Below are 19165 nucleotides of genomic sequence, written 5' to 3'. Positions count from 1 at the left end.
TTCGTGATTTGGCTTCTTTCCGCAAACGTTTCACTTCTTTGCAGCACATTACTAACTATTTAATTAGGGGCAGATCCAAATCATGTGTTCAAGAAAAATTTTGTTGTCTGACTATAGTAATTACAGTTTACTGCATCGGCTGTCTATAAACAAACTGATTTTTGAAGTTTATTAATTTTCTGTAATAGAGGTTATTAACACGATTAAGTTTTTTATGTATAGATAAACGCACATGTTGTATTTGTTTTAACATCTTGATATAGGTCTTCTTGTATTAGGAAGACTTTTTATTTTTTCTAACTGCGAGATATGTCCTATTTATTATTGTATCATTTTGGATTTAATATAATTTCCATTTAAAAAAAAAATGTACGTGCACACGCAAAAGCATGAAAGTCACTCCAATTAGACGGTGGCAAATCCATACTTCAATTGCAAATACACTCCTTATTTTTTAAAAATTACATATAAATATCTTGAATATGTATATTTTGTCCCGTTAATTTTATATATTTAAATTCTATGGGATATCCTTATCAAGCGGAACCAATAAATGTATTCATTCATGCATGCAATCTGTTAGATCAGCTGCACATGCTTCTCTAGTGAGATCGTTAAGAATGTGATCGAGATATTGAATGAAGCTTTGATCACATTACTCAACGGCAAAGCACATAAGCAATACTGGTGCGCAGTAAGTAAGAAATTCCCTATATAAGCCGAAATTGACATGACACCCTCTCTAGTAAACTAGTGCGCAATAACGGGCCTGACCTAATGAGGTCACAGAGTATGAGATGTTTTGGACAGGTCATTCCTCTTTGTGGCCTTAGACATTCAAATGACCCCCTTTGGCTACAACACATCTGGTGCAATTTTGAGTGATGAACACATTATTGGAACACATAAGGAGACTACTTTGTAGAGTTGTTGGCTGATTGATGAAAGTCAATGGCCAGAAAGTGCTCAAAGATTTAAGCCAGCAAAACTATTAATATAATTAATTGTTGTAAAACACACACACACACACACAAAAGGCAAAGGAAAAAAAAAGAAGCAAATTTGGTATTTGTACGAGAGTTATATCTGTAATTTATTCACTTGTTGATAATTTTAATAAATGCCTACCAAATTATTCGGAAAAGCAGCATACCGTATTAATGGTATTATAAATTTAGGGGTTGGGTGAAGGTTTCCGTTGTGGGTCACCGTCCTGATACATCAGCGATGCCCTCCCCCAACTAAGTTTCGACACTCTTCCACCATGGAAATAAATTCTTAGTGAAATATTCGCCCCCACCAATAATTCATCTCCCAACAAGTTATCAATTATAACATTCAGCTTTTATTTTAATTTTTCACCATTCCATCACTTTCCATGTAAAGAAAAAAAAAAAAAAACAATGACATATATTTGTCTTAATTTAAGCTGACTAATTACCAATCACCAAGAAATAAAAGGAATTATACACATGAAAGAGATAAATTAAATAATATAACAAAGAAGAATGAAAATATTATTAACAAAAAATTATCTTTACTCTTATAAAATATCATTCGATGCTGACCGTGATCAAGAAACACACTGAGAATGACATTCAAGTTGTTGAATTTTCCTCTGACGTGAGCCAATTATTAATATAATAATAGAAATAAGTTGTTATCTCGAAGAAGAAAGGAGCAATCGAATTGAATCGAAGAGTGAAGAAAGATGCTTCCCTCATTTCTAAGCCTGGTGTCAGTGTACAGCCTCTACCTCCGACGCTGCTTCACGGGCGCGGGGCTCTCATCGCAGACGCTTAGAGTGGACGACGAATCCACGCTCCACTTCTGGGCCCCGACAAACCCAACGGCCCAGAAGCCTTCCCTGGTTCTGATCCACGGGTTTGGGCCGGAGTCCATATGGCAGTGGCGCAAACAGGTCCAATTCTTAGCCCCTCACTTCAACGTGTACGTTCCGGACCTAATATTCTTCGGAGGATCGAGCACCAAGTCCAGCGAAAGGAGCGAAACGTTTCAGGCAGCGTCGGTGGGGAAGCTTTTGGACAAGTTGGAGGTTGAGAAGTTCCACGTGGTGGGGACGAGTTATGGGGGCATGGTGGCTTACAATTTGGCCAAGATGTTGGGTGAAGACAGGGTGCAAAAAGTGGTTATTGCTAGCTCCGGTGTGAACATGATCAAGAGCAGCAACGTGGCGTTGGTGCAGAGGGCGCAACTGGAGAAGATTGAGGATCTGATGCTGCCTCCTACGCCACAACACTTGCGAATATTGATGAAGTTCTCCATCCACAAGCCTCCCCAACTCTTGCCTGATTTTTTACTCCGGGACTTCTTGGCTGTAAGTATTTATTCGGAAACTTATTCAAACAAATCATTAAATTTCTTTTGTTTAAAAGTCATTGTAAATTGAACTGCAAACATCCCTAGACTCCAAGTTTCAATCTCACTTTTGTCAATGCTCCTCTCTATTAGCAGAGTGCATAATTTGTTTCCTGTAAAGGCACGATGATGCTTGAGTGGTGTTTCAATAAAGTAACATCAAGGAATAGAAAGCATATGTTAGCAACTTAGCATGACTAAGAACATATTCTATTTATAGAGTTGGGACGTCTGTGAGGCAAAGCACCACGTCATTGGAATGTGAAGAAACTAGTTGCTTTTAGTAGATTCCTAAGGCATTAGTACGTGTTTCCCGTAGTATTCCTGCGTAGTTTTTCTTTTGGGCTTTAAGCCCCATACAATACCAAAACAAAAGAAGAAGAAGAAGAAGAACTCTAACTTAGTATGAATTTTAATATACGTACTAGATATTTTAGGTTATTGAGGAAAAAGGGGAAAACATCCATCTTAGTTTTGGGGTGGATAGCTGTATGAGAAAGACACAAACAGAAAAAGAAAAGAAAGAGAAAAATTGATAAGTGATATGATGAGAAAGAAAGAAAATGGACTGAAAAAAAAGAGGAGAAAACAAGTGTGTTGCTAACACTTTTTTAACTTTTTTTTTTTTTAAAATTACCCTCAAAAGAAGTTTTAGTAACACTTTTTAGCTTTTTTTTTATTGGTTAAGAGGGGTGTTAGCAAAATATTCTTTAACATATTTTTTATTATTGGTTAAAATTTACTAAAAATTATAAAATCATAACTGAAGTTCATCAAATAAAAAGTGAAACCTATAAAATGTTATAATTTTTAATAAATTTTAGAATATGAAGAATCAAATCCTTGTATTGAAAGGTGTTCTTCAAGAATATGTATATTTTATATCATGTCACGCATAATATGCACACAAGTGTGAATGTTGATCTAAAATCTAAATCTACTTGTTTTTAAAACTTTATCCTCTACTTTATTTCATGGAGTTGCCAACACCAACAATGGACTATTTTGTGCACCTGTGAGGGCATAGCAACTATTTTGAAAATTAAAAAATATTAAAAATTAATATTTCTATATTTCTCCTCAATACATTATTTTTATGATTTGTAGAAATTATACGGAGAAAATAGGAAGGAAAAAATGGAGCTTCTGAAAGGGTTAACCGTCGGAAGGGATGATACTTCAAGAATTTCACCTCTTCAACAAGTAAGCATAGTATATATCTATGTGCATAAAGCTCATGTTTATTTACTTATATACCTACCCCAATACATACATATTAGTAAATAAATAAAATTTGATATTCAATAACTGATTTATATTATTCATACCCAGGAGGTTCTCATAGTCTGGGGAGAAGAAGACCGAATATTTCCGCTGAAGTTGGCCCACGAACTAAAAGAGTATGTTTCTAATTGTGCAAGTCTTGTTTTTTCCTTCAAAAATGTGGTTTTTTTCTTCTGAGTTCCAAATCGAAATGACTTCTAGTGAATGCTTTTATAATTTTTTAATTTTATTCAACCATTGATATCCCCTTCTATAATTGAATTGGCGATATTAATTAGTAAAAGAGTACAATGTTAAAGAGTAAGAACTGTGGGGTATTCCTTCTCTAAAGATATTTGTATAAAGCCATGACCGTATGAGTAACAGGAATTTTTGGCTTCTATTTAAAATTTTGCAGGATAATCAGTAAAAAGGCAAGATTGGAATTGATAAAGGAGGCATCCCATGTGCCTCAAATGGAAAAGCCAAGAGAATTCAACAACATTCTCCTAAATTTCTTACAGGAGCATTCTTGAGTAATTTTTTAAAAGCATTGTTATATACATTAGGAGCATAATCTGTCTACATGTGAACGAGAAGTGCTACAACAAGCGAATACGAAAACCAAAACTCGCATGCTATTGTTAGAGTGACCTCTAATATTTTATATATTTCTGCAATTATACTATTGTTTTAAATTATACTTGGGAATCCCCCACAAGTTAACTAGTCCATAAAGTAGTTATAAGACAGATTTTTTTGCGTCATTCATGGTTAATTATAAGATTATCATCGTACATGCATGCATATGAAATATAAAGTTATACCGAGGAAGTTGGTTATGTGTCTGTTTAATTTGATGTTAAAAAATTGATTCTTAGTAGAATGACTTTTGAATACATTTTTATTTATTTGATTTCACGTTAAAAAATAATATAAAATTAATTTTAACTAAAATCAGATTTACAAAAGTAATTTTATTCAAAATCAATTTTATCAACCTCATTTAAATACACACTATATACAATCAAGAAAGGTACAAAGCAAATTCTTTTAGCTAGTGGCAGAGCCTATGAGAAACAAACGTGGTTATCCGTAAATAAGCCGAAACAAAAGGGATGATGCATTCTCGATCCCTTCAATTAACATAAATGGTTAAAAAATTAAATACTAATTAATCTATGATCTCGAACAAAGAACAAAGCCAATTCAATTCGAAGATGCCTTCGTCGTCATTTAGCTTCGTGTCCTTGTACAGCAAGTACATCCGACGATGTTTCACGAGCGTTGGGCTTTGGTCGCAGGCCTGAGCGTAGACGAGGATGGAGAAACAAGACAATTCCTTGTACTTCCAGCAAATTTTTGTAAATTTCAAAATGCTAATAAACTATGAATCATATTGCAATTCCGTATCCCAGATTAAAAAAAACATTAAAAATGTTTTTTTAAATAAATTTAATTATAGTTTTTTATAATTATTATATTAAATAAATTTCTGATTTTGATTTTATTCTAATTAATTTTAATCTAATAATATATATATATATATCAATTTTAAATAAAAATTATAAATTTAATAAAATTTTATATGTATAAAAAATTAATTATTAGATCAAAATTAATTATTATAAAATTTATTATATAAATTTGTATTATATATATTAAATATATATTAATATTATATATAATAACATTAATTATTTTATAATATAATTAATATATTAACTCAGTTTGTTAGAATATGATCTAATAATCCAGGACACAAAACTTAGATATTCACAATCCACATTATTCATGAGTGAGAATCCATATATTAACAAGAGTACTTTTGTTGGGTACACAATAAAAATGCTGGACCGTGAAAAAACGATGAACATTTTGGGGCCCGAGAAACAAAGCCTCCCAGAAGCCCTCCCTGGTTCTGATCCACGGGTTTGGGCCCGCGGCCACGTGGCAGTGGTGCCGCAGGTGAAGTTCCTGGCCCCACACTTCAATCTGGTATTCTTCGGAGGGTCGCACACGAAGGAGCGAAATGTTTCAGGCAACGTCGGTGGGCAAGCTTTGAGGTAGAAAAATTCCACGTGGTGGGGACCAGCTATGGGGCATGGTGGCGAAGATGTTGGGTAAAGAGAGGGTGCAAAAAGTAGTTATTGCTAGCTCCGGTGTTAACATGACGATGATCTCATGTTGCCTACTAAACCGCACCAATTGCGAAAATTGATGTCCCTCTCCGTCTACAAGCCTAGTGTCCTTCTTAGATGTAAGTTCCATCTCTTTTTCTTCTTTCTCACTTTATTTTAATTTCCAATGTGCATGGATTTTCTTTTTTTTTCAAAACACTATACCGTGTTTAGAAACTAGTTGTGAAAGAAGGAATTAAGTATGAGATCGATGTGGAAGCTATAACAAGTAACTTCTAAAAATCACATACGACACGTGAAACTCGTTGAAAAAGAAAGTAACGGTTGGGATATACAAACTACAACATTAGCGGTGGCAGATCTAGTGCTCTAAGCCGTGGGAAAATCATTTTTTTTAAAAAAAAAAGGTGCACGAGACCTTTTGGTGGGATTCAGTGCTGGTATGATAAATTACTATTATTATCATTTATTATTATTATTATTATCATGGGATGAAATTAAATATCTAATTGAATCCAATGGAAATGAAATGTAATAAATAAGTTTGTCATTGAAAAACCAAGATTTGATTAGGAATAATTATGATTTGAGAATTTACATAACTATAACCATGACTAATAATAAACAATTAAATTATAAGTGAATATTATAACTATCTAGTTTTATATAATTAGCTATAATTTTATATAGTCAATTATTTTTTTTAAAATATGAATATATAACCAATTATGAATAAACTAATTATATAATAAGTTATACCTGAAACTAATTACCTAATCAGCTATAAATGAATAAAAATAAGTTATTTAAAATAATTATTTTTATAAAACTAATTTTATAACTACTTTTATATAACTGGTTATATAAAACTAGTTATAACTACTTTTTTAAAATTAGCTTTTTTAACAGCCCTAAATTTGATAATAAAATGAGAAATTGAGGACAGCAAGTTCAAATATATTAAATTAAGGAAGCAAAATATAAAATGTCTCTATATATGCTCATAATTTTCTCAAAGAGAGAGATATATATTTATACATCCTTACTCTTGAGTCCATAGTGCTGACTATGAGAATCTAAAAATTACATTCGAGATGAAAAAGATTTACATGTTAAACCAAACACATGCTAGCAAGCCTCACGTGTTATGCTTTAAAAGCAAGGCAACAAATTTAAAAGAAATTATACCTATAAAAAAAAAGCTAGGATATAGGAGTTTGTTTTACGTCTTCCATTATGGGTAAGTCATTTTGAATAGTTGATATATATATATATATATATATATATATATATATATATATATATATATATATATATATAGTTTTTTAAGTATTACATGATTATTAACTAATATTTAATCTTAATTTTTCATATATATGATTGAGTGATTAAAAATTTATTATTCTCATATTATTAAAATGAAATTTGTTCACTTAATTACTTTCCATCAATCATTGTAATTTTTACAGACCTTTTCCATGTTAGCAGTGGATATGTGGTTACTTTTGAAATAAAAAAATGTCGGCATATGCACTGCCTTTGAACTTGTTACCTTTTATACGAGGTTCTTTTATTTTTTTTATATAATATATATTTTTGCCAACCAAAAAAACTTTTAAGATAAAAAAATGCGAGATCCAGTCGGCCGGGGAAATTCTATACTACGCCATATATCAAGTCATTCATTGACCATCCTACATTATTTATAAATTATAATGACTTTTAGTTGACATAGTAAATATTTTAGACTATTAATTATATACTCTTGTATAAAGATATTTTTTTATCCATATGAATGGCTATTCAACTAAATGAGTGAAATATCTTTTAACATTTTTTTTTTCAAGGATATGTACATTTTATACATGCCTCACGTGATAACATGCATATATGTGTGCATGTGTGAATGTTTAGTTTAATTTTTTATTTTCAAAAAAATAAGTCTCCTGTACCTTGTTCCATGTGGTTGGCAAAACCGAAATTTGACTATTTTTTGCATGTGTGGGCATAACCATAAGTGCGTGACAATTATTTTGAAAATAAAATATTAAAAATTAAGAATTCTATATTTTCATTAATGCATGGTTTTTATGGTTTGTAGGAATTATAGGAAGAAAATAAGAAGGAAAAATTGGAGCTTCTAAAAGGGATAACCATCGGAAGGAATGATACTTCAAATGTTTCACCTCTTCAACAGGTAAGCATAGTGTATCTACATTTATTTTTTGCTGAATTGCACAGTATACATATGCATAAAGCTCATACTTACATACATACTTTCATATATGCACATTAGTAAATAAAACATGATATTCGATTGTTACCATGGCTGATTCATATTAATCAACTCAGGAGGTTCTCAAAGTCTGGGGGGAACAAGACCGGATATTTCCCGTGCAACTGGCCCATGAACCGAAAGAGTATCCTTCTAACTTTATGCGCCTTTGTTTTTCATTGAGAAATGTAGTTTTTTCTTCTATACTCCAAATCCAAATGATATCTTTCTTATCTCCAACTAATTTATTTTTTTAAATCGAAATGACATATATTAAATGCTTCTATATTTTTTTTTAATTTGGATTTTTCATTCAACTATTGGCATTTCCATCTATAACTGAATTAACTGTATTTATTAATTAGTAAATAAAAGAGTGCACCTTGTTAGCTGGTGAGAACCCGAGTGTGGAATTAGTATAGGAAAAATATCAACGTATATATGCTCCACTTTGCTTTGGGTGGAAGAAGAGAAAGACCGGAAGAAAAAGAAAATATATAGAGAGATAAATAAGTGATGTGATGAAAAAAGAAAAAGAAAACATATATAGAGATAAATAAGTGATGTGATGAAAAAGGAAAAGAAAGATATAAAATGAGGTGAAATGAAATGGAAAAGAAATTGACTATGTATATAATTGCTCATTGGTGTAAAGCCATGGCGTGTGACTAACACGAATTATTGGTTCTGTTTAACGTACTGCAGGGTAATAAGTAAGAATGCAATATTGGAATTGTTAAAAGAAACACCCCATGTGCCTCAAATGGAAAAACCAGGAGAATTCAACAATATTATCCTAAATTTCTTACAAGGGAGCTCTTGATCGAGTACCTTTTATGAGCGAACATTGTTGTATATATTATGGGCATATTTTGTCAACACCATTATTTTTGTGAGACATTATTATTTTTTCAATCCATGCAATAATAATTAACCTTCATTAAATTAATATTGTTTATGTCATGTTTTGAATTTTCGACAAATATTAATAACAATATGAATCAAACTAACTTGGTAGGAAATGTGCTTGGAATATGGGAACATGCTCATCAAAGCAATGTAATATATGTTTGTAAGAACACAAAATAAATTTTAATTGTCATCAATCAATAAAAAATTATCATCTAGTATGTGATTGTGTCGAAAATTTCTTTTTATGCATCACAAATTTAGCATCTTTTACGGGTCAAAAACACAAATAGATGAAGGAAAATAAAGTGAAAAGACAAAAAAATGGAATGCGATGCCATAATCATAACATAATATGTTTGTAAGTTAAGAAAATTTGGCCATAAGAATTAAGGTTTCATACAAAAATAAAGAAAAAAGCACTCTCATTAGCAACAAATGTTATTTCATTTCAAATGAGTCAAAACTAATTAAAAAGTTAACATTTAGCTTATTTATACTACAAATCTAAAAGCCAAGGCCAATTCTTAAAAGACCAGCTAATGGTTCAACTAAACAACACAAATATAAAAGCTTACATAAAAACCCAAACAAAAGCCGAATATTACAAAGATTAAAAAACGGAAAAGTACAACAAAGGCCCAATACAAAAATTACACAATATTCTTAATATAAAATAAGCGATCAAAGCTTCTTCCATAGAACTTTATGAATTTACATAAAGTATTTAAGAACTTTATAGAATTTAAAATTTTAAGAATTTTAATTAAAGTTCTATCATTTTTAATTTTTTAGATGAATTAATAATTTCTCTCTCTCTCTAAATTGTGTGTTAGAATAAGAAAGAGTAGAAGTGAAAGAATGTTGAGTGTTTGGAAGAGTAAAGATGCAAAAAAATATTAAAAAGATGATGGAAATAATAATAATAATAATTGTAAACAATAATAAAATTAATAATAAATAAATAATATTTCTTTCTTTCTTTTTTAAACTAAATAGTCTCAAAAACTTATTTTTTTAATCTTATTTATCATTTTTGCTTTTCTAATCAACCTACTTTCTCTCCTTTATCAAACACTACCTAAAATTTATAGAAGTGCTCTCTCTCTCCACACACATTTTATATACAAAGCGTACAACATGTATTTTTCACAAAAACGTCCAAAGTTTTATTAAAAAGTAAACTCAATTTCTTTATATATATATACCTAGACAATGTCGTTTTAACACATTATTATCAAGTAAACGATCTTAAAAACACAACTAAGTTTTTAATGTTATATTAATTTATCTTATTATTCGAATATCTGTTGCATTTATTATAAAGCTATGTTTGTTTGTTTCATGGTACTACCAAAAACATGTATCAAGTCAATCTCTTAGTTCAATTATACCTTATGAAGAGCAAATGAGAAAAAAAAAACCTCCTTAGCAAGGTCAGTAAAACAATTACACCTATTTTTTTTATTAATTGTCAATACACAGTTTGCCACATTCTCTCTCTCTCTCTCTCTCTCTCTCTCAAACAAGATAAGTGAAGTCTCTTCACGTGAAGAATGTGCTCATGTATTTAATGCACAACCAAATTGGGGAAAAGTTCTTCCTTAACGATTATGTCTTCGTCACCTATAAAGAGAATAAAAGAAGAGACAGTGAGAACCTTTTGACGATTTCATGCTCTGATCTTAAGTCTCAATCACTTTGATTTTGTGGACACTACTCTAAGCTAAAACTTTCATGTGTTGCAAAGCTTATGTACTTGTGCTTGATCGTGTATATCCTCTTTCTTGAGAGTTACTACTCTTGTAAACATCTTAAACCTCTGTGGTTTGTGAAAGCCTAGGGAGATTTAATGATAAAAATACTTGAGTTTAGTGTTTTTGGGATAAGATCCCGTTGTTCTAAGGTCTGAATATGCTCACAATAATACTTACATGTAACCATGGTGTGATTAGTGGAAACTCTAATGAATGAAGGATTAAATACAATCTCAGGTTGAGACAAACTAATATGAAATTGTTGTCTCTTTTTTTTTTTTTTTTTTTCCTTCTCCCTCTACACATTTTTCTTAGTGAATACTATTAATTTACTTTTGAACTTATATATTTAGAAGAAAAATTTAAAGATAACAAACTCACAATTCAACTCCTCTTTTGTGTTAACTTATGATCATATAAGATTCATTTCTTCTTCCCCCAAGCCTTGCCGTGAATTGAAGCATTTAAAATAAATTTATGAGATAATGTATGAGTCAGCGTCTTAGGGACACATATAGCATACATATCAATATCATGCATAAACAACTATAAACATGGCACGCTCAACATCTTATTCTTCATACATAATCATGATCGTAAACATATAAACATTATCATCATTGATAGAGCTTGACATTTCATACACATAGGCTTACCTTTATTATATATTTCCATACATCATTGAAACTTTACTTTAGCATGTATTGCTACACCATTTTTCTTTTGTCTTATTGACAAATTTGAACTTATAATCTCAATAGACTTTATACATTCTTCCCTTGCCAAAGGATGATACGACGACTCTTAGTCTTTGGTGAATTAAAACAATTTTGTCTTTGTTTATAAAACAAAAACAGCAGTTTCGTTAGTTTGATGTGTCTCACGGAGAAGCCTCGTACACAGCTCCAGCTATATTTACCTTGTTACCCCATACTCCTTTTTTGATTAATTATTTAGAGAAGCCTATGCAACGTCTCCATTGCTGTCATTGAGAAGTGAAAAGGGAAAAAAATTCAAATTCTTTATGTTTTTGGATTTTTAAAATATTTCTTTTAGAAATAATTATCAAAATTGATAGGCAAAAAAATAATAGTTTTAGAAAATAGTTTTTTTAAAGCAACAAGGTCTAAAACTTGACTATTTATTTTTAAAAAAAAGCAGGAAAGAAAGTGGAAAAGGGACAATGTCCCATTCATTATTTTTCTGTTTTCAGTTTATTTTTAAAATAAATATATTTTATCACATAAAAATAGACTATTTTTATTTGTTAAATTTGTTTTTGAAATTACTTTTATTCGAATAAATGAAATAATAATATATTTTGGTGATGAAAGTGTATGTGAGGACAAAGGGGTCAGGGGAGTGGCAACTGAACTAGCAAGTGCCAACTAGCAGCATAGCATCTCGACTAAACCCACGCAGACGCATATGCAGATGCATATGTGTCCTTTCCTGTCTCCTTTGACCGCCAACACAACACAAATCAGATAGAATGGAATCACGATTCTCTCTCCTTTTCTTTCTCAACAACACTTGAAATCCTGCAAAATTTCATTCTGCCCTTCTTCAGTCAAACTGGTCAGTCAGTCATGCAATTTCAGACTTGGAAGGAATCTAATGGCATTAGTGCCATGTGATGTATACCATGCTTGATTCCATATCTAAGATAGTATAACTACTTCTCGCAATATAATTTTTAAAAATTATAGTTTTTAAATCTGAAAAGTTTTTTTTATTTTATTTAATGAAAGCAAAAAACAATAATATAACTCTAACATTATTTTGGATAAGCTATTTTATGTGTTTTTTTTTTTATCATCAATGATGAGATAAAAACAATATAGTGATGCTTGGTCTGCGTTAAGATGTTGGAGTTGAGAGTGGCAGGCGGAGAGAGAAAGAGGGGTCAGTGAGTGTATTTTCCCAAGAAGACATAAAAAAAGTGCCATTGCTGTGCCTGTTGGTGCCTTCTTGTGTGTCTTTTCTAAACTAAACTTTGACCCGAGCAAAGGGTGCAGGACGCAACCAAGAACCCTCACAGCTTTCGGCGCTCTTCTCTTTTTTAATTCATCCAGTAATCTCTATCTCTATTTTCTCTCCCATCATTTTTATTTTAATTCATTTCATCATATATGTCTATGTTATATGTATGTACACTTACGGCATTGGTCGCACTCCTCTGAATCCCAATCCCACTATCTTATAACAATATTATATTCCATTATTATTATTATCATTACCTTAAACTAAACAACAATTATTATTGTCATGTTACATACAATTACTACATGGTATAGAACTTGGAATACTATACTATATCTTCCTCCACAGAGAAGAACACAAACTGAACTTGTTGCTTTCTAGTTTCGCTTCACACTTCACACTTAACACTTAACACTTAACGTATCCGCCAAATCTAGGGGCATATTTTACCACCACTTCTCTGCAAAAGAGACCCTTTTGCTTCTTTTCAGGTAACAACTCTTTCTTCTGGTGCATTCCCAATCTCTCTCTCTCTCTCCCTCAAAATCCTTCCTTCTTTTTTGTTGTTGTTGATAATTTACGGAGGGTGGATTTTAGCTCAGGAGATCTCTGAGTTTGATGTTGCATATGCAGATCGAGATGCGAAGATAATCTCCTTTCTTCACTTTTTGTATAGTTTATTAACAGTAGTTTTTTTTGTACCATTTTGGACTAGATTCTCTTTCTGGTGTAAACTTTGATGATGGGGTGGTTGTACCCTGCATGCTCTTGCTTTTCATGGTACTTCAACTGCTAAACTTTCATGCTTCGTGCGGAGAGAATCAGCATTCAAAAGCATCAAATAATTAGCCTGAAAAATAAAATAGAAAAAAAGGACCATTCTTGCCCCTATAAATGAATTGATAACTTGATGATTCATTGATTCTGCTCCATTCCTGAAATTGCAATTCTCTTTACCACTCATGGGCATCTTAATTATCCTTAACTTCACTCTTTGTATCTGATGATGGGGTTTAGCCATTTGATAAAATTCAAGTAGTTGCAGGCATGTAACAAAAAAGTCTTCAGCAAAAAAATAAAAATTAATAAATAAATCCAAGTTGTTGGCGATCACCACATCGTTTCCCATATGCAAGGAGTAGAATATTCCAATGTCTGTTAAATATAGCATTTGGTTGAGTAACTTTGCTCAGAATAATCATTAACTTCAGATCTGATGTGTGGCCCGGTAACTGTTCTGGCTAAAGCGTCAATTAAGAGTTTGTTTCAAGATACTCCTGCTATCCAGCTGTGCCCTTGAGTCTTGTTTTGATTTATTCAGATGTCTTATTCTGTGGATTGAGAATCTGTTATTTGCATATATTATTGCAAGTTGCCTGAAGTATTAGCTTGTGGTTGACTTGAGGTATTCCTTTGAGGTGGGGGAGCAGTGTTTGATTGTTCTGCTCAAGTCCTCTTGTTAGGTGAACTCAAGTCCATAGAGGGTTTGTTTTTGAGTAAACACCTTAATTAAGCAATGATTCAATAAGCTCTTGTTAAATGAGCATTTGTTTATAAGCTTGATTGTGAAGACTAGTATAATTAGTTAAAAAGAACTTATTTTGTTAAGTTTTACCATGAAGTTTATTGAACTAAGTTAAATAGAGTTTATAGAAAGGTCATAATAAGCTACTTCCACAAGTCCAAATAAGCTCCTATAAATGCTGCATAATGCAAGTATGTATTAAAGGAGGGTATTGAAAGTTGAAACACCGGTTTGGAGCTTGATTAATGCATCTTTTTTGTAACAGATAATATGGGCTTAGTCTGCAGCAGAAGTCGTCGTTTTCGTGAAGCTGATGCTGAAGAAAATGCTCAGGTCTTTTGTCCTTCATAAATTTGGCACTTGTTAAATTAGAAATAATACTGTTAAATAGGCGTTAATTTGAATTGATGAATGTGGCATGCATTTGCAGGATGCAGAAATTGAAAGAAGAATCGAGTTAGAAACAAAGGCTGAAAAGCATATTCAGAAACTTTTACTACTAGGTGTGTTTTACTTGGTGTGACTTTCCTTATTTTATATAGCAATCCGTAGAATTATTTGGAATTTAGCAATTAGCATTAATACGTAATGTGGTTGTACTCCCCAGAGTTTGAAGGAATCATATGTGCCACAATCTCTTAATAGCATGTTTGCTTTTGTTATTTCTTTTCTGAACTTATCTGTGTGTTAATATCTCTGTTGTTTAGGTGCTGGAGAGTCTGGGAAGTCTACAATATTTAAGCAGGCAAGAAATTGCATCTTCTCAACTGCTCGTGAATTATGATAGTATATGATTGCTATTGTTATTTATTTATTTGTTTATAATATGCAGATAAAACTTTTGTTTCAAACTGGCTTTGATGAGGCTGAGCTAAAAAGCTACATACCAGTCGTTCATGCTAATGTGTATCAGACAATAAAAGTATGCAATACTTGAAAGGGTGTGTTGATTATTTTTCTCTTAAAAAAGCAGAGTTAAAGTGTCCACTGTTCATAGTTTGAAAAAATGTTTTATGTGAGTTGAGTTCCGTAGAGCTACCCGAGAAAACTGTAATCCTTTGTCTGTACTTGATGTGTTAAAACAGGTACTGCATGATGGGTCGAAAGAGTTGGCGCAGAATGACTTTGATTCTTCAAAGTATGTAATATCTAATGAAAACCAGGTACTTCACTATTACCACCTCTTTTATTCCCCAATACGGTTGCTTAATAATAATTGAGTAGTTTCTATGGTCTGGTATGTTGTCGCTAAGTTTTTTCAATAAATATCTAGAGAATGATCATTGTAAACATGCTTCTTTCTTCTGGAAGAATCTTTTTCTCTGTCAAAGTTATATGACAAAGGCTTCTTCATTCAAATAGAGCATAATTTTTTTGGCAGGACATTGGTGAAAAGCTCTCAGAAATTGGAGGCAGGCTGGATTACCCGCGTCTTACCAAAGAGCTTGCACAGGAAATAGAGACTCTGTGGGAGGATGCTGCAATTCAGGTGGCTAGATTGCACCCTTTGATTGCTTTGCCTTAATGCATATACGTAGTTATCTTTTTTGTCATCAGTTACTTATTATGTATGTCTCACATTTTACTTGCTGTAGGAAACATATGCCCGTGGTAATGAACTCCAAGTTCCAGATTGTGCCCATTATTTCATGGAAAATTTGGAGAGGCTGTCTGATGCAAATTATGTTCCAACTAAGGTGTTCAAATTCCACCATTATTTTGTTCTGTACAAAGATACAAAAGCCAACTCCAAATTCTTTCTTTTTGGAGGGTGTTGTATTTTGGATTTTCTAATTGTTTCAATTACGAGGGTACAAACTATTTTCTACATGCATAGGTTACTACCTGTGGCATTTCTATTTAATCACTAATCATCAAAATAAATTTTGAGAAATTAATTGCTATTTACTAAGGTTGTTCTGGTTTTATTTATTTGAAAATAAATAAATCAAGTGATCATGTGTAATTTTTTTTTTTTTTATCTCAACCAATAAGTGGTTTGTAATTCTGTCCTGGATGGTGTTGCTGTTCTTTACTTATATTTATCCATATATCAGTTTATTGTCTAGAATTGACAACCATTATGTTGCAAACCTAGATATTATATGCTAATTCAGCACACCAAATACAGCATATTTTGTAAGAAGTTCACTGTGTTTTTTCTTTTGTTTTCATTTATGGACCCTCAAATTTGAAAGTGAAATGGATCTTAATATTTCTTGCCCTATTTGACAACTACAGGAGGATGTTTTGTATGCAAGAGTTCGTACAACTGGTGTTGTTGAGATCCAGTTCAGGTGAACATACTGAGCTAACAATTTTTGTACTGAAAATGATACAGAAACATGCTACTACTCTCCCCAAATTTTATTTTTTTTTGGGGGGGGGGGGGGGGGGGGTTGGGGGAGGAGATCCTGTATTGTTGACATTCACACTACTTGTTTTCATTCTTGTATTGTCCTTACATGATTGCTGTAATTTTTTTGTTACTTATGTTCTATTTTCATCTACTATATGTTACTAACCATTATGCCTGTCAAGCCTCACTGCCTTCCCGACTATTGTAAAATCTAAATAGTTAAAATTTAAAAGAAACCTAAAATTTGTTGCATATTCTTAATTTTTTTTTTTTTTTGGTTTTCCAAATGATCTTTATTGTTCAATGAGGAAGGAAGAACAAATCATATTTTTCTTATCATGTATTACTTGAAGCAGGGTAGGCTCATGTTACTCAACATTTGTTCTGTTCCATTGCATTTTTTCAACCATAATATGATATACTGAGTGGACCAACTTTATTAGTATGTTTTTGCTATTTTGACAGCCCTGTTGGAGAAAATAAGAGAAGTGGTGAAGTCTATAGACTCTTTGATGTTGGTGGCCAGAGAAATGAGAGAAGAAAATGGATCCATCTTTTTGAAGGAGTTACGGCTGTAATATTCTGTGCTGCAATTAGCGAGTATGGTCTGCCATATGGTTCAATATCTTTATATGGTTATAATGATGGTGATAAAGTCTCTTTGGACTAAAAAGTCAGTGTGAACTATTAAAAATATATAAATCTCAAAAATGCATCTCAATTTCCTGTCTGCATATCTGTTTGGATTGTGTTGCACACCAAATTAAAAGGTCACATTCCAGTTGCACATCTACAGTTACAAACTTACAATCAAACACTTTCTATTTGATGTTTTGCCGTAAAACTTCAAAGTTCCAAATGCTTGATGATTAACAAAAGCATATTCTTCTTGATAGAAAAGAGAGAGAGAGAGGTAAGCTCAGTCTAGTCCTGTTACCGTGCATGTTTGATGTTAGTTACTAATGTTAAAAAAAAGGTTGGTGTGCATATTATAGGTAATAAATGTTGTGTCAGGTTAGATTTGGAGTAGAAAAAGTAATTCACTTATCTTTTAAGTCATGTTTCAAGAGATTTATAATTGAGTTTTGTAAAAGTAAAAAATATCTTGTTTACATTTACCTTCCAGGTATGATCAGACACTTTATGAGGATGAAAACAAGAACAGAATGATGGAGACTAAGGAACTTTTTGAGTGGGTCCTAAGGCAACCATGTTTTGAGGTTTTCTTTTATTCTTTTTGTAATATCTATATTTGCATAGAAAGTTTTAAATCAACTATATCTTTTTCCCGTTTCCTTTATTATATGACAATTAACATTTGTATCTATGTCAATGAATAATGACGCTCATCTCTTTTCTGGACAGAAAACATCCTTCATGTTATTTTTAAACAAGTTTGACATATTTGAAAAGAAGGTCCTGAATGTAAGAACCATCCAGATGAGTACACTTTGTCATAGGTGGAGTGTATTATCATTTCAGTTTAATACCTTGCATTGTGCAGGTTCCGCTCAATGTATGTGAGTGGTTCAAAGATTACCAGCCAGTTTCAACAGGGAAACAAGAGATTGAACATGCGTACGAGTAAGCATTTTCTTTATACCTCAGGGATATGGACTCAAGGGTGTTGCTGATGGCAAAGTAGTTGGTTCTGGCTACTGGCTAGTGAAAGCATTCCAAATTCAGCATTACATTTTGATAGTATCTGAATATAGGTTTCAAGTGCTGGATGATGAAGTTTTTCATAACCTAAACTATTGATTTACTTGGATAAACCATGTCTGCAGGTTTGTGAAGAAAAAGTTTGAGGAATTGTATTTCCAGAGCACTGCTCCTGACTGTGTAGATCGCGTGTTCAAGATCTATCAGGCGACTGCCCTTGATCAGAAGCTTGTGAAGAAGACTTTCAAGCTTGTTGATGAGACTTTGAGACGGAGGAATCTCTTTGAAGCTGGCTTATTATGACCATGCAACAGTATGTATGTTTAAGAGGGATATGATATTTTTACATTGAGAAATTAAAAGGTCATCTGATTTTGTTGGGTATATTAGAGGTCAGGTATACAACAATATAAAATCGATTTGTTGATTTTATGTCAAGTAAATCCTGGGTGGATAGGGAAAGCCTTTCTGAATACCTACTTGATCACCACATCCATCTTTAGAAGGAAAATTAGTTGCGCTCAAATTTTCAGAGATGACATTATGCTTTGTGATTATCTTTTTCATTGATTGAAAGTCACTAATGATATATTTCATATCCTTTATTTATGTCTATTAAATGTTGATGAGGTTTTGCCGTTGGTTCAGCATGCAAGTTAATTTGAGGTTTTTTAGTTTGCTTTCTACCTGCCTTTTGTTCTGAATCCAGTTAATTTGAGGGTGTATTAAAAACTTCATTGATGTTGGCAAGCGACAACTATACTTGTTGATTGTCTAAAAGAGATATTTCTTTCACCCATGGGTATCTTGTAGGGGTAAAAAACTTGCACATAATATGGATTAAAGATGGTGTCACACCCGAAGAAGCCATATATAATTAAAAGCACTGGAAATATATTTATTATTTCAAGT

General features: G+C 32.1%; 2 protein-coding genes and 1 pseudogene across 6 annotated transcripts; all 3 read left to right on the top strand.

The window, feature by feature from the left end:
- Positions 1-1602: 1602 nt before the first annotated feature.
- On the top strand, positions 1603-4497 carry LOC114408867 (2-hydroxy-6-oxo-6-phenylhexa-2,4-dienoate hydrolase-like). The gene is made up of 4 exons (XM_028372061.1): positions 1603-2338; positions 3487-3582; positions 3712-3779; positions 4061-4497. The coding sequence occupies exons 1-4, from the start codon at positions 1712-1714 to the stop codon at positions 4176-4178; spliced, it is 909 nt and encodes a 302-aa protein (XP_028227862.1). The 5' UTR covers positions 1603-1711; the 3' UTR covers positions 4179-4497.
- A 365-nt stretch (positions 4498-4862) lies between these two features.
- Positions 4863-8881, top strand: LOC114408323 (annotated as a pseudogene).
- Positions 8882-12608: 3727 nt separating this feature from the next.
- LOC114408865 (guanine nucleotide-binding protein alpha-1 subunit) lies at positions 12609-18877 on the top strand. 5 transcript variants are annotated; one of them, XM_028372055.1, is made up of 15 exons: positions 12875-13198; positions 13423-13487; positions 14498-14565; positions 14663-14735; positions 14940-14977; positions 15065-15154; positions 15318-15395; positions 15614-15721; positions 15828-15929; positions 16474-16529; positions 17057-17191; positions 17718-17811; positions 17957-18016; positions 18096-18175; positions 18379-18868. In XM_028372055.1, the coding sequence occupies exons 3-15, from the start codon at positions 14503-14505 to the stop codon at positions 18554-18556; spliced, it is 1155 nt and encodes a 384-aa protein (XP_028227856.1). In that variant the 5' UTR covers positions 12875-13198; positions 13423-13487; positions 14498-14502; the 3' UTR covers positions 18557-18868. The 5 variants fall into 5 exon arrangements, with proteins under 5 accessions (XP_028227858.1, XP_028227860.1, XP_028227856.1 ...); XM_028372057.1 differs by lacking the exons at positions 12875-13198; positions 13423-13487 and adding an exon at positions 12609-12798; XM_028372054.1 differs by lacking the exon at positions 13423-13487 and having other exon boundaries at positions 12876-13198; positions 18379-18877.
- The last annotated feature ends 288 nt before the right edge of the window (positions 18878-19165 follow it).

This window comes from Glycine soja, chromosome 4 (genome assembly GCF_004193775.1).
Source record: "Glycine soja cultivar W05 chromosome 4, ASM419377v2, whole genome shotgun sequence".
Taxonomy (NCBI): domain Eukaryota; kingdom Viridiplantae; phylum Streptophyta; class Magnoliopsida; order Fabales; family Fabaceae; genus Glycine; species Glycine soja.
The sequence above is the reverse complement of the archived record's forward strand: the minus strand, read 5'-3'. Positions and strand labels throughout refer to the sequence as shown.